Source organism: Equus przewalskii, chromosome 1 (genome assembly GCF_037783145.1).
Source record: "Equus przewalskii isolate Varuska chromosome 1, EquPr2, whole genome shotgun sequence".
Classification (NCBI taxonomy): Eukaryota; Metazoa; Chordata; class Mammalia; order Perissodactyla; family Equidae; genus Equus; species Equus przewalskii.
In genome coordinates, this window is record NC_091831.1 from 129,603,767 (window position 1) to 129,626,978 (window position 23,212).

Sequence of the window (23,212 nt, forward strand, 5' to 3'; positions counted from 1 at the left end):
CTCTAGAATTAGGCTCTCAATAGTTGCCACATAGATGAATGAAAAACTGAAATTGCAAGTCTAAGACATTATTCATGCTGCTACCAGAATGGTGTTTCTAAACTATGGACGGGTTGTGTCATTCCCCACTGCTTACAATAAAGACCAAACTCCTTACTGTAGAAGAGGAGATTGTCACAATAGAGCCAGTCTACCTTCCTGTCCTGTTGTCCCCACACTCTGCACATTCCACAGACATCAGACTGAGTGCTATTTTCTTTTGTAATGGTATCTATGCCCATGCATATGCTATCCCCTCTTCCTAGCATGCCTCTAGCCACCCTTGTGTGCCAGGTTATTTCCTTTCTGGAGACCACCAAGCCAAATGTCCCCTCTTCCCTGTAGTTTTCCTTAACCCCTCTCCAGCCCCTGCTTAGGGCAGAGTTGGCCTGTGTTTCCATAGGGTGCAGGCTCAGTCCTGACTCCACATCCACCTCTCCTGTGATCTTGGACAACTTACCTAAGCAGTCTCAGTTTCCGCATCTATACAATGGGAACCTTTGTCTAACACAGGATTTTTATGAAGATTAAATACGATCAAGACAATAAAGTATAATAGATGAATCAGCACTTAATAACTGTTAGTCTGAGATTACTGTTTTGTAATTCTGACTTTTAACCTGGAGTCTTCTCTGCTGTACCATGCTACAGATCTGAAGACCTTAGAGATGCAACAAAAGATGCTAAAAAGCCCCCCGTATATAATATGGCTTTCTATAGCTTGTAGGTAAGTATCCTACACAAATCTTCCCAGTCTGTGTTCCCTCAAGTTAGCCCGGCTTAGGTGAGGACCCATTAAGGTCAGATTGATCACGTGGAGACAGCTGCTAGAAGGTACTAATAGCAGCAGGAGCCTCCAACCTCCTCTCCAGGTACCAGAACCCTGAGGAAACTGAAGGCCCATGATGGTTTCACAAGTAAACAATCACTCTGACACAGAGCAAATGACATGCTGTTGTCATCTTTGGCCACTTTAAGTAGCTGAGTAACACGTTAGGCTGCAGAAATTATGCACTTACAAACTGGTAAGGGAGATTTTCATATTAAACTACTGTCCCCAAGACAATAGCAACACATGCCATGGGTGACCTCACACCAGGTTTTGCTTTGAACCTGAGTACCAGGAATAGAAATGACATTCACTGGGAAACAATAGAGCTTCGCTTTCTGCAAGCTGGGTATCAACACTGAGCAGGCGCCTGGAAGGTATTACAGTTTTTATTCCTGTAAAAACCACACTATAGGTTTTTCTTTCCTAAGGACGCTTGCCTACACATTCTGTCGTGGAAAAAATAACTTAAAAATGTGCCTTAATTAGTATATTTCTTGTTTTTCCTCTTAAGGGATCCCTGGGAAGGCCAAAAGAAGGTTATTTATTCCCATCTTTCAGTGGGAAATCAAATGCCACCAACCAACTTGGAGGGACGCAATACTGAGGAATGTGTGATGGCTTCTCAGTGGTCCTAAGTGAGCCCCCAGCATCTGTAACTGTACCTTGGGGTTTCCTCCACCTTCTTTGGCTGCATACAACATCTGCAGGGCAGACTCTGCGAGTGTCTTGGTCTGGTCCAGCACCGTCATCTGTTGCTGATGGTCCAGAATCTTGGAGGCGACACCAACAGCAGCCAAGATCAAGGGCTCAAAGTAGCTTGCCAGCTGTGTCACCTTTCAAGACAAAAAAGCCACCGATGCATCGTGTAAATACATGTGTCTCCTATAGGGTGCCTGCTGGTGGGGAGGGGGCTAGGACAGGCATGGGATGACACAGGGAGAGGCAGATCTGCTGAACTGAACTTTGGTTTGTTTTATTCTATCACACAATCCAGGATCACGAATTGCAGTCACCATGTTATACATCAGATCCTCACACTTTATTCAGTGCCCAACTTTACATTTGAAAGTACTTGTTAATTAATGAACTCCTGCTTGGATTTTACTTCCTCTGGTGAGCTCTTCCTCTCATCTCTCATCATGGCAGAAGTGCTAAGAAATCCACCCTGACATCCGAGTTAGGGCATGAGAATTTTACAGATTTTAATTTCACAAATAGAAGAGCTTTTGAAAGAACTAAAGATGAGTGTCTTACAAACTCAGAAGGAAGGGGGATAGGAGAGGGGCAGGGGAGCAGGGCAGTTGAGAAAAGAAGGCTGAGAGTAAAGGCCCCCTCGAAAGCTTTTTAGGAAGCCAGTCTGATTGCCCTCTGCCCTGAGTATTTTGACCAAAGCATGGATTTGGAATAAAAGCAAAAATGATTTCACCTCAGCCTAGATGTTCTGTTTCTGTTTAGCCCAACCTGGGAGAACCAAAAAAAGCCTAGTGAGACAGCTAAGCTCTGTTCCAGCACAGGTCCACCTCCAACAGGGCAACACCATCGATGGTACATGTGTGCTCACCAGAGCTCACCAGCTGGGTGGTGCAGGGCCACACATCACATTTATTGGGTGCATCCCATGGGCCAGGCTTTCTGCTAAATGCTGACCATGCATTTCCTCATCTAATCTCCATGACGATTGTATGAGGCAGATCTAACTGAAGATAGGGAGGCTTGGAAGGGTGAAGTAGCTGACTCAGGCGGAGCTGAGATGGGAACCAGGCATCCCACCGCACAGCCCTGGCTCGGGACCACCACTCTACTGTCTAAGACTTTGCATTTTTATTCCAGTTTAGCTACGGTTCTAATATTGGATTTTAGAAGTTTATCATTTGGTATTTGTATGTTGCTTTGTAAAGTATTTAAAATAAAGGCTGAGAACAATACAGCAATACCCATCTACTCAGCATCCAGAATATAAAGCTTTGAGATTTTGCTGTACTTGTTTCAGGTGCCATCGTCTATTCCCACTCAGATAAAGCACCATGACATGATTACACTTTTCCATTCAGCTCCTCATTTTGTGTGGCAATTACTAATGGCTAAATTATTTCCATCAAGTGTCTTTAAGTTCAAATCTTTAGCCAGCAATTCCCTTAATGATTCTTCCCATCAAGTGGAGGAAGAATGGGTGTGATGAGGACGTAGGCAGGAGGCCACCTCACATGAACAGTGGCAGTCACTGGGTCAGAAACAAAGCAGCAGGTGGGCATTGGTGGGGGTGGTAGTGGCTGGGTAAGGCGGGGGTCCAAAATATTAAAGTTTATTAAGAGTTAATATTGAGACAAAACTACCAGCCAGCAATAAACATACCTTTACTTTCTGATCCCCGATTACACTTATCTTACAGATAGGATTCAAAGCAATTGAGCAGGTCTGCTACTTGTCCCTATGGCGCTTTGTGTGATTGATGCTACATGGTAGACAAGATTGATGCTAAGGCACATGACTTGGCTGGATTTTGGCCAAACACCTTTGTGTAAGGCCTAACCTGCACAAGCCCAGGTGGCAGCCCCATGCATTTGCAATGGATTTCATCTTTTCCCCCAGGAAGGGCACTGGTGTTGCCACCAAAGGGAACAGTGCACTGATGGGCCATCAGGGGTCAGGGCTCAGGATGGGTCCTGTATCCACTAAAAGAGTCAAAATGTTTAATGCATTAGAATCTGATATGTTTTCTGGATCAGTTTTATTATTTTTAAAAGTACATTTCACCAATACTACTGTCAAATGTCAAAGGTTGCTGTGTGCTGACAATAATTAAACACAACTAAACTGGCATCTGACTTTCTGAGAGAGAAGGATGGCTGGATGACAGAGAGAGTGAACTCTGGCTTCAGAGCCACTGGATTTGAACCCTCTGAGCCGATTCCTTATTGAGAAATCTTAGGCAAACTGCTTCCTATTACAAACTTCAGTTTCCTCCTCTGTAAAATGGGGAATAATAGCACCAAGCTCTTCAAGACTGTTAGGAGGATTAAATTAGCATCCACAGAAGCACTGAGCACAACGCCTGCCATGTGTAGGCACTCAATAAACGCTGGCTGTCGTTATTCTTCACGTACTGTGGGCAAAGGTTTTTGAAGGGATGTGCCTTTTCCTGCATTGAGGGAGCTTAGCAAGGACTCTAACACCTTCTGTTCTTGAGAGACATGACAGGACAGGAAACATCCTCACCTGGGTTAGCAGAGAAGTTAAAGTAACACAGAATTTCGAGTATTTGGTACACGATGTTGATTCCCTAGGCCTAGGGTGGCAGAGTGGGTTGAATGGTGGCCCTAAAAAAGACATGTCCATGTCCAAACCCCTGGAACCTGTGAATGTGATCCCCCTGAGCAAAAGGGGTCTTTGCAGGTGTATTTAAGGATCTTAGGATGAGATCATTCTGGATTACTCGGGTGGGCCCTACATCTGATAACAAGTATCCTTATAAGAGATAGAAGAAGGGAAGAGGAACAGAAAAGCAGGAGACCATGGCACCGAGGAGGTAGGGATTGACATTAAACAGTCAAGGGATGCCAAGAATCCCCAGGAGCTGGAAGAGGCAAAGATCCCCCCTAGAGCCTCCAGAAAGAGTCTGGCCCTGCCAACACCTTAACTTTGGACTTTTGGCCTCCAGAACTCTGAGACGCTAAACTTTTGTTGTTTTAAGCCACCCAGTCTGTAGGAATCTGTTACAGCAGCCGTGGGGAAACTAATATAGGGAGAATCTGAGAATTTGCATTCACCTCTCCCAAGTGACGCTGGAGCTACTGACCTGGGACCCCACCTGAGCACTGTACCGAAGCACTGGAACCATGTGGCTATCAACTCTCAGTCCACGGCTCCTCTGGAGAGAGGGACTCTAGGCTGCTTTTGTCCAGAACCCCCTTTTAGAAAGTGAGACTGGTTTAGCCAAAGGGCCAAGAATAAATTGATAACTCAAGTGACACAACTATATTATTTTTCTCTTGATGCAACCTCCTGACATAGGAATTAATCTTCCATCCTAACAGCATATCTGTAGAGACAAGAAGGCTGCTCTAAAAGTCTAGAAATATTTTCTCACGAAATTACTACTGGAATCAAAAGTAACTGCTGAAACAAAGTCCGGCTTCTCTGCCAAACTCAGTTTCCCCACAGTGGGCACACAGGCAGTGGCTCCAGCTGGCCAGCCTGCAGGGCTCCAGCCTCCCAAACCTCTTCACACAGGTTGTTGAGCCCTTTTCTTATTACGAAGGAACTCAGCTGAGAAATGAAATCTGCCACACTTGAAAAGGCAGAGAGACACTGGCCATTTTCAATCTCAAAAACATCTCCTTAGAACCAGCAGGAAGCTTAGTAGGCCCTTAAGCTGTTCTGTAATTTGAAAAAGCAAGAATATTGATTTTCTAAAATCGATACCTGCAGAGAAGATTTTGGCTACTGGACTTCTTGATATGCGTGTCAATACTGACAGCTGTGCTGATAAATGCTGGGAAACTCTGAAGGTTGTTAAAAATCCAATTTTTGCCCTCTGTCTGCTGAGGCACAGGCTGCTTGCCAGGCAACTCTCCTTGAAGGACATGCAAAATGAACCCCAAACAGGCAAAACATCACGTCATCCAGAGAGAAGTTTGCAAGTGTGCTTTGCTTCCTCATGTGTGCAAACAGACACCATATTAGAAGTCATGGAAGAACAACGTGCCCCTAAACACACTAGAATGAGGCTGACCAGCCAGAGACACAAGATGGCGGACATCAGGCTAGGAACGTCAACTTGTCTCTGGCTTATTTTGGCCAAGGTTGAGAGCACAGATGACTGTAAATGCCTTGTTGGCTGAAAAGTCTGACCACAACTGGAAAAATTTCACTCCAGTCTTCATCTCAACTCCAGGTGGAAACAGATCCTGAAGTCGTCATTTTTGGAGAAGATGCCAGCAGGAGGCTAGGTGCTATTTTCTGCAGTTTCAGCCAGCATTAAATGCAGGCACAATAACTGGCACCAGGCTTTTAGGAATAACAACAAAATCAATAACCCCTCCCCTCCCCGTCCCCTCTCACACACACTCTCAGCAGGATCCCCTCAGTGCACATTACCTTATGTCCCAGCTGAGCTGCTTCTCCCCGAGCCGCTGTGGCAATGGGATCGATAAGGTGCCCGATTTCCTGGACCACCGAAGTCAGCTGCTCCTGCAGGGCCTGATAAGGAGAGAGAGCTGTCAAATTCATTCCACAATGGTTCACCACATAGCTGCACTGATTTAAAAAGGCCTGTGTGAAAGACAAGGGAGGCCACAAGAAGTAGATATCAAAATGCCTGGGTGTGCCATCAAGTCGCTGCTCCACCCTACCCTTCCCAGGCACCCTCCACTCCCCTGGGCTAGACGCCCACAGCTCCACCCATGAGTGACGCAAGGCACTTCCTACTGGCTTCTCACTCCTGCCAACCACAGTTACAAGTGATGCTACTGGTATCTTTGTTTTGGGTTATTCAGCATAATTACTGGAAATGTGGAACAGTCATGGCTTTCCAAGAAGGAAAGCCAACTTTATCTAAATGGAGAGAGCTAATGGTGAGGTCTGAGGGGACATCCAAGTTGCTGTGTCCTCTGAACTAAGAACTCTTTAAAGAGGGGGAAGGGGAGAGGAGGGTGACGTGAGAACAGCATCGGCTCTCCGAAAGCAGCACCATTTGCCAGACAGTGCACTGTTAAAATTCCAGGTGAGGTACCCACTGAGCTCAGTTCAGGCTCTCAGTTCACTATATTTGATGATGTGGATGCTAATATTGAAAATGGCACCCTCAAGGCATTTCTTCTCAGGTTTGAGAGACAGCCTCATCCCAAAGAAGTGAACTCACTCTGTAAAGAGATGGGGCAAGATATCTTGATGATGCTGAAGTACGAGGGAGGTGGGGAATTCCAAGGTAGGGATTATTGGCTGGTAGCAGGAGAGGTCAGATCCTTTTGTAGGAATCTTCATAGGAGCTTCACTTGATAGATTCACGATTAATAGATCAGAAGACTGGACATTTTAGGTCTGCATGTGCCAGCATGGAAGGGGGCAATTCCTGACAAAGTGACAAAGTCTTGCTCGTCAGAAATGAGACTCTGGACTATGCTGCTTTCCCATTGGGCAATGCTGCACACAGGCTGCAGGGCTGTGAACAAGCTTAGTCAATGAGAGGAGCAGCCTAACACGCAAACTTGGAAACAAAATCCTGGGGACAAAAAGGAAAAAGAGACAGAGAGATGGAGGCAGGCGGAGAGAAACCTCAAAATTTCCAAAGGTCTTGTTTTGCTAATTATCATCTTACTACTCATAATGCGATTATAGTAAAAAATACAAGACTATTCCAGCAATGTTGTCTTATTACAGATGGCTTCTTAAATGAAACACAGTATGAGTAGGGAGCACATGCAGTTAAAGCAGAGGGATTTTCTTCCTAAGGAGGAAGTTGAGACAGAGGATATGCTTCGGGAGGGGTGGTAAAAGGATGGGGGAGCCAAGGGGGATTCTGAGTTGCTGGTCATCTCTGTTTCTTGATCAGGGGATAGTTAAAGGGTGTGCTTAGTTGGTTGTAATTCATCAAGCAGCACATTTTCTGTCTGCATATTCTACTTTAATAACAAGTTAACAATAATTCTAACATTCCACACAGGGTAAGAATGCTTATTCTTTCTTCCTTTCCTTGGAAATGGGGAGGGAGGTGAAGCTGGGGTGAAACAGACAGCTCTATTAATAAAAATGAGCAACACCAATTCTGGGCCCACTGCTTTGAGACCTGGGCCAAAGTCCATTGTTGATGAATTCAGTGGCAGTACAGGAAACATCAGTAAACAGACCATCCATATTTATTAAGAACCTTCTGAATGTCAGCACTTTCAACAGAGATAGAATGAAATATGAATCAAGGGCCCTTGGAGAAGTAAGAGAAAAAAACTCAAGGAGCAGAGTAGGAAAATTCTGTTCTCAATTTTGAAAAACTGACAAGAGAGGGCAAAGCGGCTCTGAATTAATAACAGAATGCAAAAGGTCCCCTAGTAGTGGATATTGAGTAACTCAGGACAGAATCCTTTATCTCTGAATGGATCAAATGTATAGAGTTTAATGCTAATTTGCCCATTAGTCCAAAAGTGTATTGATGAAACAAGACAGAGAAACATTCAAAATTTACAAGACTAGGTCTGCTCTACTGATGTGTTAAATGGTAACCCCACCTTATTGATACACTGTTACCTGACATTGATCATTTCCCCCCAGATTTCAGCCATGTTTGAATTTTCCACCCCTAGCAGTACATGTGTTCCTTAGCCAGCTATCATTCTCTACTTAGCATTTGCCCTGTCCCTCCAAAAACTTCCCACACTGGTTCCAGCGGAAGGGGGTCCAGTGATGAAACTCTAGCATCAAAAATGTGTTGGTTCCCAGAAGGACCACAACTAGAATATACAACTATGTACTGGGGTGGGGGGAGAGAGAGGATGAGGAGGTGGGGGGGGGGGCGGGAGAAGGAGGAGGAGGAGGGGAGGGGGAGGAGGAAAAGGAGGAGGAGGAGAAGAAAAACAGGTTGGCAACAGATGTTAGCTCAGGTGCCAATCTTTAAAAAAAAAAAAAAGAAAAATGTGTTGGTTCCATTCCCCCTTTCCCCAAAGCCTGATGCTGAGATTCTTCAGCACTTCCAGAGGATTCTGAGCTGGCCATAGAGCTCCAGCATACCTCCACTGAGATGTCATCCCTCGTGGCCAAGCTTTGGCTGACAGCTGCCAGCGAGGCCTGCTCGATGTCCCGGATGCAACGGTTGATGCCATCAATGGAGTAGTCACACTCCCTCTGTCCAGGGGCCTTGTCTCTGGAAGGGATATAGGGAGTCAAACACAGGCTCTATGAGGCTCAAGTCCCAAAACCCACTCTAGCATTGGGGGGCCAGAAGCCCCTGTCTACTCTCTACACCACTCAATTGCTTTATTTAAGGAGTGAATCCCTGACCTTTGCTTGGCAATGCCTCTCTGCATAGCCCATGCATCTCTTAATTTGACATTTGGGCTAACTCTACTTATATCTGATGGGAAGGATGTGGTGCTGCCCTCCATCTCAGGCTGATGCCAGGCAACTGCAAATGAAACAATTTGGATTTGGATTCTCCATTCACTGGCTCATTCATAGGACCTTTATTTAAAAAAAAAAAACAAACAAAAAAGGTCACTGCTATTTCCAGTACAAACATACTATGCCATCTACATTGTATACTATGCACAAAGTCCTGGGCTGTGGTAGGAGTTAAAATATTTAACAGATTTTTCTTTGTAAGGCATTAAGAAAGTTAACAGGGGTCCTGAGTTTCAAAAGCAATTGAGAAACAGAATATAACTAAGGAAAGAGATGCATTCCATACTGTGGGGGATCAACTTTGGTTGACTTCAGAAATGCTGTCTACTCAGGGGATGTGTTTTCAGTTCTACTATTGCTGAGGAGGTCAGAGATGCCCAGAGTACTGCGGGACCTAAAATATTCCTTTTGTCTTCTTAGCAAAATAAGGTAACCTCAAATCCTGCTAAATAAACAGTGGTGCTGTCTAAGCTCCTAGGTATAGACAATGCGGAACAATGGTTAGAAGGTCTGGGACTAGAGCCATTAGGCCTTTGGATTACCTTGGGAATGTTACCTAAATCCTTTCTGCCTGAATTCTGTCATCAGTAAAATGGAGACAATGGCAGTATCTACCTTACAAGGTTGTTGTGATGATCAGATAAGGTAATATAGGTAAAATGCTTGGAACAGTATCTGACATATAGCAAGTGCTTAAGTTAGCTACTATTGTTGTGACCAGCTTGCTACCACTGGTCCCAAAGAGATAAAGAAAAAGATGATGATAGTGATCAACCACACTGCTATTAAATGCAAGTCCTGATGGGCTTATCCTCCTCCTGCCCCATTCAGATGCAGGCCCCAAGCAATTGCTGGAGAAACTAACCTGATAGATGTGATGAGACTCTTGATGGAGTCAGACACGGTGTGGGAATGTCCAGCTAGCACAGACCATGTGGGTGGGTCTTTGGGGTTAATGGCCAAGGAGCGCGCAGTGCGGATGAGGTATGATGAGCTTTCCAGCATGGTCTTGGCTGAGACCAGGATCGGTTCCTGTGCCTGGGAGCCCTGGGACCAAACAGCAGAAGGGTCAAGGGCAGGGCTCACAGACTGAGTGAATGAGTTGGGGCCTGGAAGGTCCTGTTCTTTACCAAGTCACTACTTCTGCCCTTTGGAAGGAGACAGAGAGGGCAAGGAACCATGGAGGCTGGCTCACATAGGGCTTGGATGATGAGAACATGAGTCCATGTTTTCTCCTTAAATATTTTTCAGCGTCACATGTACTGACAAAGATTCAGCCCCAAACCTATGCAAAGAGGTTGTTCTCAAAAGCAAAGGCTCATAAAGCTAAGGCATTACCTCTTAAGAGATGTGTAGACATTGAGTTTCATTAACTCTGTGCATGTATCACCGACAACAATAGTACCCTACATATTGACAGAGCTTTTGACATTCTTGGCTGTTCATGATCATTCAGTGTGACACAACACTAACCAAAGACCCCAATAATAGCTTTTGCTGCAAAGACTTCTTACCTCAGAGCTTATCTGGGCTGGAACACTGACAAACTCAGGGTTGGATGCAAATGCTGTCAGGTTCTCCACTGCCTCGATCAAGGGTGCGGTGGCAATGCGACACTTATTGCGGTTTTCTTCAGAGAAATCCCCATCCAGGGCCTGATGGGAGAAAACACGGAGACCTCATGCCACTGAGAAGCACAAATCATTCCAGGACCACCGTAATCACCTACCAGCAACAGAAGGTAGTTTAACGGGAGTACTGAAAATGTTGGGTGAATTCATAAACAATAAATAAGAACCGGATTGGAGCGATCTCTGCCACCAAGCAGAGGAGCCTAGTTAGCAACTGTAAGAAATAAAGCTGAACATGTGGCTCACAGGACAGCTGACCTCATGGTCTGTCAACTTCCCACTCACGTGAGGCAGAAACGGATTCAAACAGCACCCAGCTCTTCACTCCCTAGGAGCTATGAACCACTTTCTTTTTCACTTTTGAGACTATAATCCTTGAGTCCTTCCCCTCTATTTTCACTCTGATTAAGTCTATTCTCTCACAAACTAGAAAAATACTTTATATTGTGTAGCACTTTCAACTTTTTCCAAGTTTTACCTGGATGTCCCTGAGTGACTGATGAAGGTAGGGCTTGCATATCTGCCATTTTGAAATGAGCAAAATGGAATCCAATGGGAAGGAATAGACTAGAACTACACCCAACAATATGGACAAATCTCACAAACATAATATTTAAAGAGACCGGACACAAAAGGGTACCTACTATATGATGCCACTTGTGCAAAGTACAAAAACAGGTGAAAGTAATTTAGGGTGTTAGCAGTTCAGTCACCCTTTGGAGCATGTAAGACTGAAGGAGCACAAAGTGGGCTTGGGGCTGGCCATGTTCTTTTTCTTGATCTGGCTGTTGTTACCCAGGTGTGTTCAGCTTGAGAAAATTCACTAAGCTCTACACATACGATGTGTGTTTTTGTCTATGCCTTTTATTCTTCAATAGTTTTTTTTCTTTTTTAAATTATCAGCAGGTAACACAGTAGCATTGAATAATCAGTTACACTGCTGATTAATGACACAGATGGATGAGAATCTAGGAAAGCGACCTGTGATCCACGCCAGGCTGCCCCACAAAGAGTTAACACTTGGATTCAAGGTTCCCCAACTCCGGCCTCCACTTCCCTAAGAACAAGACTGTTAGAAGGAACAGGCTGTGACCCAGCGACAGCACCCCTGCCTCCCAGAAAAGGGCTACATTTAAGAAGGCAGTGATGTTTGCAGAAGGACATAAATTTCCTTGTTAAACGTCCAATTAAATATTTAACTGTTATAAGCAATATATAAAAGCCAATTTAGACAATTAGCGCACAAATAACCAGCAGCACCAGCATTATGAAACAAACTGGATCTGAGATTGGAGCATTTCTATTTTTCAATAAGGCAAGAGTAGGCAGGCAGGTCGGCTTAAAGACTATTTCTAAATAACAGCTACATTCCAAGCAAGCCTTGGCAGCTTAGGACAATAATTACACTCCATCATGCTAATATTTTCAGAAGAATTCCCATGAGCCTGGCTAATTTACCGTCTTTTCGAATACTGTGCATGGCTTGCCTCTGTTCATGCTCTTCCCTCCAGACAGGCAGTGATCCCTCCCTAACCTCACCGATTCTGTCATTCTTCTGGGCCACATAGCAGGGGCCTGACAGGAGTGGCCCAGCACAAGCAAACCAGTGAAGCAAGCAGACAGCAGGAGTGGACGTTGGTGTCAAAGGAACTTGCGTCCCAGCTGCACCAGTGGCCAATCACATCCCCTCCAGCTGGGACGATATGGCTCCTAGCCCAATGGGAGATGCTAAGCCTCCCCTTGGTGCTGCTCAGGTGCAGTCATCTGCTTTTTACTCCTCCACATTCATCCCATCCTCTTTTCTACCATCTACAACCCTCTTGGCCTATTGGGAAGGCAGGTGTCTGATCAAGCACCTGCCCTTAGTTGAATTTATTCAAACTGAAAAGATGATTACCCAAGGTAAATCACAAGGAATGGTTTTCTAATTGTGCACTTTCATAAACTGCACCTACAGAAGGAAGAATGGAGCATTTCTTTGAACATGGGCCCTAAAGTCACATATGATAGCTCATTGCTATTCACAGAGCAGGACCTTGAATAGCATGGACTAGAATGCCAATACCAAGTTACATCAAACACTTTTTGTCACCTTCATATAAGAAAGGCTATTTCCTCTGAAGGAATCATTTAGCATCAGGAAGGGTGGCTTACACAGATACTATTTCACTTCTGAATGCTGCTTCCACTCTGGGGATGGCTGAGCCATCCAAGTAAACTGAATACGCAAATCTGCCCATGGGTGAAATTTTAAGGAGGTGTGACAGTTTTCATGTAGACATTCCATGTCACAGAATGTCTCGTACATCAGCCATAACAACAAAAGGGGAAATTCACTTAGCCAATGCCCAGGCCCCATCAGGACAAGGGCACTCCTAACCCCTGGGACCAGCTCCTCTGAGTGCTCTCACTCAGCAAAATCTCACAGGGATCTGGGAGACACAATTTCTGCATATGCACCAGAATCAAAGATTCATAGACTTTGGGGGTTAGGAGGCACCTTAAAGATCATTTAATCTCAAATCGCCAATGTTCCAGATGATAAAACCAACACCCACAAAGTGACATGCTATGCCAAGGTCATGCCTCAAACCCGAAATCAAGACCCCCAGCTCCCTTCTCTCCTACTGACCTTACACAAAGGAAACAAGAATAAGGAGTAAGGGAAGCCCAGTAGATTTTTTCCTTCCGAAGAAACCTACTTTACCAAGCCAGACAAGGATGATCAAGAAAACATACTTACGGTCAAGTCAAAATCGATTAATGGGAGCTGGATCTGGTGTCTTGAGGACACACTGGAAATGCTTAATCACAAAACCCTGAGCTTCAACTTCACCATGAGAAGCAAAGCCATGCTCCAACTTCTCAGAAAAACAAAAGCTGCTGTTGCACAATTTCTTCTTGGCACCTAAACCTGAGTGACCGCACATTTAAAATAACATTCCATTCCACACATCTGATTCGAGACTAGGTAATGAGCTGACTGAAGAGAGAAAAGCAGGCAACAGTTGATGTGGTGACCAGTAGTGCCATGGTGAGGGGTCTGCATGCTTCTAACTTGACAGCATTTAGAGCAACACCCAGCAGGGCGTAGGGTGCACATATTTATTCTTGTGGAGTCTCGCTTTGGGACTTTAAAGAATGCTATCAGGAGAGATTTAAGATGTGTGGGGGCTCACATCCTAATGGGTGCTGATAACCCACTGCAGGTAATCTGCCCCCTGCTCTCCAGTGCTTCCTCCGGTGGGGTTCCCTTCCTTCCTTTGTGACCATAAAGGTGTGGCAGCTGGGATTTATGCTTGGGCACATCCTCATGGTTAAATTTTTAAAAAAGCACTAAGCAGCATAAAACTTAGAGCAAAATGCACCTATGAGGGCAGCTGACATAAGCATTTAGGGAATTAAATATTCATTTGTTTTGCTATTTGACAGGATTCTTAATCATTCGTTAAAATAAGAAATCTGTTCAGCATATGGTACAATGTGCTACAGTGAAATGACCTCTACCAGTTTCCTATCAGTAAAAACAAAGCCCATTGCCCTAGCAAACACCGCCAGCAGGTGGGAAATGGAAAATTAAGGACAGTTTGGCAAGTTCAGCGGCAAAAGGTTCGTTTCTGTTCCTGTGCATTGCTACTGATTCCCAGGGTGCTCGCGGGAGATGAGGCCCTCATCTTCTCCACATTACAAGCACCCTGCATCCCTCCTCTGATGCATCCCCACTGGCCTTCCAGGCCATCACAAGAGCTCATTTGCTGCAGGGGCTTGCAAAGAGGGTTTGACACTGTGAGAACCTGAAAAGAAGATGAGGTCTTAACAGAGATAGGTCAGGATTTAAAACCAACAAGGAGGCAGAAAAGAAAGGTTTCCAGGGATTTCTAGAGAATAGTTTCTTTCCTTTTTTTCTCCCTTGGTCCATCTAAATATAGTCTTGTTTTTTAAAGATAGAAAATGGCTAAGTTTAACTGAAATAAGTTAATTATACAATCACCACCAAGGATGTCACTCCTTTCAACTCTACTGCTGTCTTTCTACCCCTGCCACCCTCAAACACATCACGGTTTTTCTTCCCAGCTTGGGAAGATGAATTAGTCTCTCCATGCCGAAGACTGGAGCAGCATGTCAGGGCCGAGAGCAGGACTGAGAGTGGACACAGCAGGAGCTCTGGGATCTGGGTCACCAGTTACTAGCCAGGTCACCTTGGGAAAGTTATTTAACTTCCTTGTGTCTCATGTCCTATCTGTAAAATGGGGATGATAAGCACAGAGTGGTTTTTTGGATTGAATGAGTAATATACACAAAACACTTGGAACAGGCTTTGCACCAACTAACATTTAAAACTGTACCCTTTATTAATTTCTAATACCATGACTTATGATGGTCATTGAGGTAAGCTGCTACCAGGATCCTAGAGGCACATGGGCACTGCCTTTAAATTCATTTTCAACCTATATTATTATTGTTTTCCAATAGGCAGGTTAAAAAATTTTTTTTTAAACTTTGTTTAAATAGCTAAGAAATTGCTGGCTGGGGTACCTGCCCCGGGCTCTCACCCGCCAGCTTCACTGCTGCTTGCCTGCATGTTCTCTCTTGTGCTTCTGCTTGGCTCAGCCTGTTGACTAATTTCTCCACGAGATTAAACCGGCTTTGTGTAGTGAAAGGAAAATGAAGTGGGTAGCGTCGTGTCCTCTAGAAAACAGGGAAAAGCCCCTTACTCCAGGACTTGTCCCAGCAACAAAGCAGATCGTCCTACCCCAACGAATGTGAGAATTCTTAAATAAAAAGTGTTAGCACTCTGATGCCTTTCCCTCTTGCATATCTGGGTCTACACAGAAGCAGGAGCTTGCCTCCCACAGCAATCTCCTTTGGAGGTTTGGTGGGGACACTGAGCTCTTTGTGTGCTGTCCAGGTTTTGGCTATTTGCCCTCAAAGTAGATGCCTGCTGCATGAGCGGTCCCCAGCGTAGGGTAGGCTAAGTTTCTGGCCTTATCACTCATCTGCAAATACTACAGCCCAGCTATTGCAATTCCCTCCTCCCAAGGGCACCCCGTCTCTGCCTCTCCCCAAGCCGCCCATGGCCTTTAACACAAAGATGAACTTGTTATAAACATGGAATGCTCTCTTTTTAAAAGTTGATGCTCCCTTCTAAACTTTTAAACACTTGTAAACAGAATAGATATCATAGAAGAGATTGATTTTTTTTTAGACTAAAGAGATTTTCCCACTCCCATTCCTTTTCCCTCCACCTACTCTCTTGGTTCAGATCTATCTCCAACAATGGCAGAAGCCTCTACTAGCCCCCTCAAAACCACCCCATGTAAACACACAGTTTAAATAAACACAGGTGTTTGCTACCCAAACACATGCCACAAGATGCTCCAGAGCCAACCCCTTCCAACCAGATTTCTGCCCCTAAGCTTTTCATGTACAGTATTTAGAGACCCCCAGCTCCCCACTATATAGAGGTTATTAGAGACCAAGGCAGTTGGTTTTTCACGAGGAATACCTCCATTAGTAAGGGACTCCTCCCTCAGCAACTTAAATCATGAGATCGAATTAGAAGTTAAACTTCACCAGACACGAGTCTTGGAAGAGCAGAGCTTAAATCCTGTACTTCTTTCCCCACTGTAGCAAGTGTCAAATGTATGACTAAGGCCTCAGTTAAGTGACCTACCTTGATGGTCTTCACTAGGTTGGCAGTGCTGTTGGCGACTTCCTTGGCTGACTGGACAAAGTGCCTCTTGGCCACTGGGTTGGCCGTCTTGGACGAGGCAATGCGGCAGGCATTGCACAAGGCCGAGGTGTGCTTGGCAACAATCGTGGCAGCTGACAGAACCTATAAAGCATGGAGCTGGGTTGGGGGCATCCCATGCTTCAGTGCAGAGGGTTCCAGTTCAGGAGTCCACCCTGGTCCCGAGCCCTGGATTCTTCTTCAACTCACAAGTCCAGAGCCCAGGTAATCACATGTGTGTCTAGCTCTGTCACCCCCAAAGTCACTCCAAAGAAGGAGAGGGCAAGAATTATTAAGCAAGAGAGAATTAAAAAAAGAAAAGGGAAGGAGGTATTGAGGTAGTGATGGAGATGGACTGGGCTCCAGAGAGTATTAAGCGGGATGCAGCTAGCCACCCGTGGAACTGCCAGCCAGGGGGTATATGGTCCAAGGTCTAAGACAGTACTACCCGACAACAATACAGTGTGAACCACATATGTAATTTTAAACTTTCTAGTAGCCACATTAAAATAAGTACAGAAACAAGAGAAATTAATTTAAATAATATATTTTATTTAACTCAATATATCCAAAATATTTCATTTAACCATGTAATCAAGTTAAGAATATTCCTAATGAGATTTTACAATCTTTCTTATCATACCAAGTCTTTGAAATCAAGTGTGTATTTTACACTTACAGTCCACCACAATTGTGACTAACTGCATTTTAAGCCCTTAATAACCACATGCAGCTGGTGGCTACCATATTGGGGAGTCCAGGTCTAGATGAGCAAAATATCCATCAAGGTGCAACAGCGCCTTCCTCATCCACAGGTGAGCTGTAGGCACCTTTTTAAGGGGTCTGGCTCAGGAATCGCCTAGGCTCCACTTCCCGACTGCTCTCCTGCATCCACCTGATCCAGTTTGCTAAGGCTGCTAACACCCCTTTGGCCTTAACTGGACAGGTAAGCAATCTCAGGTGTGCTGACGCCTTAAAAGCCAGCTCTCAGGACCACTTTAGGTCCTAATCGTCCCTCCTTTACTTGGGTCCTTCTCCTGCCTCAAGAATGCTTGTCCCAGGGTCCACAGTGGATATGCCACCCACAGGCTGCCTCTGCTGCCCCACCTAGGCCACTTTCTTGTTCCTTTCAGCACAAAATGCTTTAATAAGTGAATGGGTCTCCATTAGAAGAGTCATGGAATGTCACCATACTGTCTAGTCCTAAAATGTCTCAGTGGCTTCTTTATGCACTGTGGATTGTGACCCAACTTTGAGGCCTGGCTATGTGCCACCATTTCTGTGAAGTAACCTCTGACAGTCCCTCAGAGAATTCATTACACCTTCCTCTGTGCATCTCTGGCATTGCCATCATAGCCCAGCTGCTGCATTTTCCAAACTTCATCTAACAGACTAAGAGCCATGGGCATAGGGAACAGGCTCTTACTCATGTTGACCCTAAGAGCTGACATAGAACAAGCCCTCAACGCATGTCCCCTGAAATGAATGGAATCCTGAGACTCCTGATGAATGTCACAGTGATAATTTCACTCCTGCTGCCTTCCAGCATCCCGTTTCAAAGCACCTATACATTTCCACTTTCATCACATTTTGCAATATCCCTTCCTGTCATTAACTACAGTGCTGCATTTAGCTGGCTTTGCAAACTCTGAAAGAACAGTATTCTTTTCTAATTTCTCACACTCTCCCACAACTCACCCACAAGGGCTTAGGGACTCACAGATCTCATATCCTCGCCCCGTGATTACCTGTGACGGGCTGCTGCCGGGGTCCACCAGGTTCTGGCATGCCATCTGGATAGCCTGGTTAGCCCTGGCAAACTGGATGGGGTCCACAAGGCCCTGATGGCCCGCCTGGCTGTTTGGATCAGAGATGCCAACCAGGTATGCAGCCTGGAAAGGGAGGAGGAAAAATACAGCTCATGCTCTCTGTGCCCCTAGATGCGCCCGTGGGGGACAAGGTATACGCAGCAGTCATGCTCAGGAGCTCCTGGTACAAGTTGGTCAACATATAATCTCATCAATAAGGGTTTAGGGATGGACAGGCCACTGATGCCAGCTTGGGCCAGGATCATGGCAGCAGGAGTCTGCTGCAGGCTTCTGGGAACAAGTCTCCTTGTTCTTAAGAAAGCCTCAAGAAGCTCTTCCATGGGGCATGAACAAGGATGCTTGCTTCTGGCAGCCATCTTATGGCCATGAGGGTACCCAGCCTCAGTATGAAGCTGACACCCTGGCTGGCAGATGGGAGAGAGAGAAAAAAGTGGGTGTAGCCTCATGGCATGGAGCTGCTGGGTCCGCCAGCCCTGGAGCCTACCCCACACGAGGGTTTCTCATCTCGTAGCCTAATGCATCCTTATTGTTTAGGCCAGTATTTCCAATAATAAGTAAGAAGAATGAGTAAGATGGCTCAGGGGGGTTAAAAAAAAAAAAAAAAAAAAGGGTAATATTTGGTTTCCAAGAGGACAAGAGGCTATAAGAGAAATTCTTCTCTTTAAATCCTTTGGATGCATTAGCCAAATAACAGGGAGCAAATGAATCTGTGAGCAGGAATTCTAATATTAACTCACTTCCCCTGAGATTTGAGGGGAAGGATAAGGGTAGATCATTTCATCCCCCAAACCAGGGATGTTTTTCTCTTGTTCAGTAAAATCTCCTAGGCTCAAGGTAACTGCCAAATGATAGATCCTTCAAGGTAAATGCTGACATTTTTGAAGCTCTAGTCACCTGAGCCCAATAATTATTGGAAATGCATAGGACAGTTGAAGAAGAGCAAGGAACATGCCCGATCGTGTCTCTGTATGATGGCGTCTAATTTTTTTCTCCCTCTGATCCGAAAAAGAGTATGACTAAGATTTTTCCAATTCTAAAGCCTCAGAGAGAATATGAGTTATGTAATGCCTGTTTTTCCCCCACTAAAAAACTCACTTGTAACAATGACCTTAAAAACAACAACAAAAAAAGAGCTGGCCTCTGAACCCTCATGCTGGATCTGCAGTGTTCAGTGCATCTCACTGTCCTCCCCAGGCTGCTCTGCTTCTGGGTGTAACTGGCTGATATTTTGTCTAAATGCCCCAGCCATGCCAGGAGCCACTGGCTTTTCCATGGTTTCTGTGGTGGTGGTAGTTGGAAAAAGAGCTGAAACTGGAGCTCCTCCATGCCGTTCACAAGGATCTGGTGCTCCTGGTATCTACAGCCTGACAGAGGACACAGGCTGGAAGGCCTGCACTCAGGGCGAGGGGATCAACCAGTCCCTTACCTGAGCCGCTGCTTCCGTCAGCCCACAGAGAGCCTTGGATGCAATCCCCACACACTCCCCAAAGGCAGGGAGGTCCCCGGTCTTCGCATTCTGTGAAATCCCTGCCATCGACTCGCCTAGAACCTGCAAAACAACAAGTGATATTCTCTGGCCAGCATTCCTTTAAATCAGGGGGTAGAGGGGCAACACTTCCAACTTTGACATTCAAAGCCATTTAATCTACAGCATTTGCCATTATTTTCCTTTATTTGCATGAAGAAGAGATTCAAGAGAATTCTATCATTTCCGTTCCATAAAGAGAAATGAATAATCAAAGTATGAACCTTTCAACCAAAAATTATCTACATCTCAAGGAGATACAGTTAATATACACAGATCAATAGAGTGAAATCTATACAGGGCATCCCATGGGTGAATGGTCTAAACTGAGAACTATTAGCTCCCAGAATATAACAATCAGACACATCCATTGAGCTGTCATACCCTAGCTGAAGTCACAGAAAGCAGGCAGAAGATACACCCTTCCTGATATCATTTACTTGACAGCAAAATTTAAAAATTTTTTTGTGAAGAAGTGTGTATATATATTTATGATAATCTGAACATGAACTAAGGATGTTTCCTAAATTTTGTAAGTATTTCCCCTTATTTTGAAAATCATTGGTATATTCTTTCTTCAGAGGTCTTTAAAATAACAGCTCAAAGGGGGCTGGCCCCGTGGCCGAGTGGCTGGGTTTGCGTGCTCCGCTGCAGGCGGCCCAGTGTTTCGTCAGTTCGAATCCTGGGCGCGGACATGGCACTGCTCATCAAGCCACGCTGAGGCGGCGTCCCACATGCCACAACTAGAAGGACCCACAACAAAGAATATACAACTATGTACTGGGGGGCCTTGGGGAGAAAAAGGAAAAAAATAAAAATAAAATCTTAAAAAAAAAAAAAAAGCTCAAAAGGATTTTAGAATCCAAGGTTGTTTTAGAATCTAACCCAGAGAGGTCAAGCACCCTGCAGAAGGTTACACAGACAGGCACGTGGGCAGAGGCAGGGTGCCTGCCCCATAGCTGGTGTTCTGTCTTCTGCGGGCCTTATTACACTCCAGGAGGGCAGGTCCCACCTTCCAGGGTTGCAGATGGTGGAACTGAAGGCTGCTCAACAGAATTCTTGGGAGGGACTATGGCATTGCCAAGTCTGGAACCCAACACAGAGCTCTTCATTTGTCAATAAGCCATCTTGGAGAAATGAAATAAATTTCCTACAATTGCTTACATATACAAATTAATCCAGTTTACATAAGGACTTGCAAAGCAAAGAAGTTAGAGGGTATTTTTATGGACAGTATTTTCATTTTCCTCTTCCTAACCTCGCATCCCTCTTTAAGAAGGAGCAGTTTCTTTGGCTCTAAGTATGAAAAATGTTTACATTCTCCCCTTAGACAATCCGCAGTTCCATAAAGGATGCTGAACAGAGCAAACTCTAGTCTTAGCCCATCGCAAAGTGAGCCTCCTGACATCACCAACACGGATGTCTCCCCAAAGCTAAGGTAAAAGTGATGGGAACGAGCATGCGCTCGTCCTCCACGTTCAGAGCCGGACTGCAACTGCCCAGAGCCATTCAGCTCACTGCATTTCATTCCCCCTGATTTTGAGGCATTTTCAAAAACAATGATATTACTACCACAGGCCAGTGTTTCTCAGCCTTTTTAGAAGTTATTACTTCACTAAGAAGTCTTTTTAGTTTTTCTCTTCCCTAGTTGCCCTCCATATCAAATTAAATACTAGAAAATAAGATTTTGTTGAGTAAGGTTAAGATTTGGGGGTTGGGACACAAACCACAGTATTGTCTTAGATTCTTCTACCTTCTCCAAAAAAACACCAATTTTTCACTCCCCTTGAGAATGCATAGCATGGACGGATGGCAAAAAGAATACACAAGAGAGTCTCATGCAAGCTGAGGTCAGTGAAGGGTTTTCCCCAGCAGTCCAGTCCCAACTGAAGGAAATACATGATTTGATTCACAATAGGACCCAGCTGTGATACGGGATAAGCAGTAGTCCTCAAAGTGTGGCTCCTGACCACATGGCAGGATCTGGGAATTGGTCAGAAAGGCAGGATATCAGCCCCACCTCAGATCTACTGAATCAGAAACTCAGGGGTGGGGCCCAGCAACCTGTGGTTAATGAGCCCTCAGTGATGCTGATGCACAGTCAAGTTTGAGAAGCACCTGAGCAGAGGTTGCCACAACAAGGCTTCATGATACACGTAGCCATACAGGGCGGCCACAGGCAGATGCACACAGAGTACGACTAGATTTTTCCCTATACTCAGGAATAATGTTCCCAGCACAGGGAGGCTTACCTTGGAGTTTTCCATCACACTCTCAATGCAGTCAAAGTAAGAGAGGTCACTAACGGGTTCATTAGGATTGTCCAACATCCCCTTGACAGTCTACAGAAGGAGAACACAACTTAAAAAGCAAGCATTACAGCACAAGAGAAATTCAACATAAAATATCAGTCAACTCCCCCTTCATATACAGGATTCTGGTCATGATCACTCAACTACCCCAATTCTTGAGAGGAATTTAGATCATGGCACAAATGACTTCAGATTTCCTGCTAGCAACACAGTACTGATGGGAGGAGAGGGTGTCTCAGGTTGGCTCTGACAGAGAGGAGAATCTCCTGTTTTCAATTCTGAAGGAGAAGCACAGTATTCACAGAAGGGGGAGATCTTTTTCCTATAGAAATCTGAAAGTTAATGCAAGGCAACATACTCACGGCAAATCAGTACAATTTCTCCGCTGGATAACTCCAAGGAGTTTAAATTTCAAGGACAGGTTAGCTCATTTCTTCATGATCAGTAGAGACCTCAGTTTTCAAGTTTGGAAGTTTTGATGGGTAGACATGAAGGAAGGGAACTCCCCCAAACTGCCCACTGGGATGGTTCATTTGTTTTTAATTTAAAAAGCACAGAAAATGTTCACTCTTGTTTATGTCCCCATCAAGGAATTGGGGATTGGGCTTGCCTCTGTCTTTGTCTCCAGGCCACTGAAAATCATCACTAGCTTTCATGTTGTAATGACCTTTGATCGTCACTGATGAGGGACTTTTCCAGGAGAGGAAAGTCTGGGGATACAGCCATTCAACCTCCTCCCCATTGAGTGAGAATGTACAGGAGGACCCAGCAGCATAAGGGACGCAGCCAACAAAAAGAAAAGGTTGTCTGAATTACAAAGGGTTGGAAGGAAGTAATGGTGGAAACTGCTGGGTTACTCATTTAAACAGGTGAGAGAAAAAGGGCAGCCTAAAGGAGTTCATTTTATTGAAGAACCACCCCCTAACTCCTCGGATAATCAAAATTGTTTTAGTAACAAAAATCCTGAAGTAGTCACAGTTTTGGCATCAAGAATATCATTAAGGGACAGAGTATTTGTACCTAGGCCAACAGACCTCATTTAGATCAACACCTCACATTTCACTTATATTTGCAAATGTGAACAGACTGGAATAGGCAATAATTCACTCAACATAGGAAGCATTCCCCACTGTTTTCAGAATGCTTCAGCCTTGTGGTAACAAGCCTCTTTTCCCTTCCAGCGGCACATGATAGCCTACTGCCA

General features: G+C 44.9%; 1 protein-coding gene across 13 annotated transcripts in view; it reads right to left on the reverse strand.

The window, feature by feature from the left end:
• TLN2 (talin 2) overlaps positions 1-23,212 on the reverse strand; it is a 418,570-nt gene that overhangs the window by 67,103 nt on the left and 328,255 nt on the right. For all 13 annotated transcript variants that reach the window (XM_070578546.1, XM_070578544.1, XM_070578536.1 and 10 more), the window contains 9 exons: positions 21,949-22,038; positions 19,598-19,720; positions 18,091-18,234; positions 16,286-16,447; positions 10,495-10,635; positions 9,846-10,027; positions 8,591-8,723; positions 5,969-6,070; positions 1,534-1,704 (listed from right to left, as the gene is read on the reverse strand). In XM_070578546.1, coding sequence (XP_070434647.1) covers positions 1,534-1,704; positions 5,969-6,070; positions 8,591-8,723; positions 9,846-10,027; positions 10,495-10,635; positions 16,286-16,447; positions 18,091-18,234; positions 19,598-19,720; positions 21,949-22,038 — 1,248 coding nt within the window. The remainder of the gene's footprint in view (positions 1-1,533; positions 1,705-5,968; positions 6,071-8,590; positions 8,724-9,845; positions 10,028-10,494; positions 10,636-16,285; positions 16,448-18,090; positions 18,235-19,597; positions 19,721-21,948; positions 22,039-23,212) is intronic.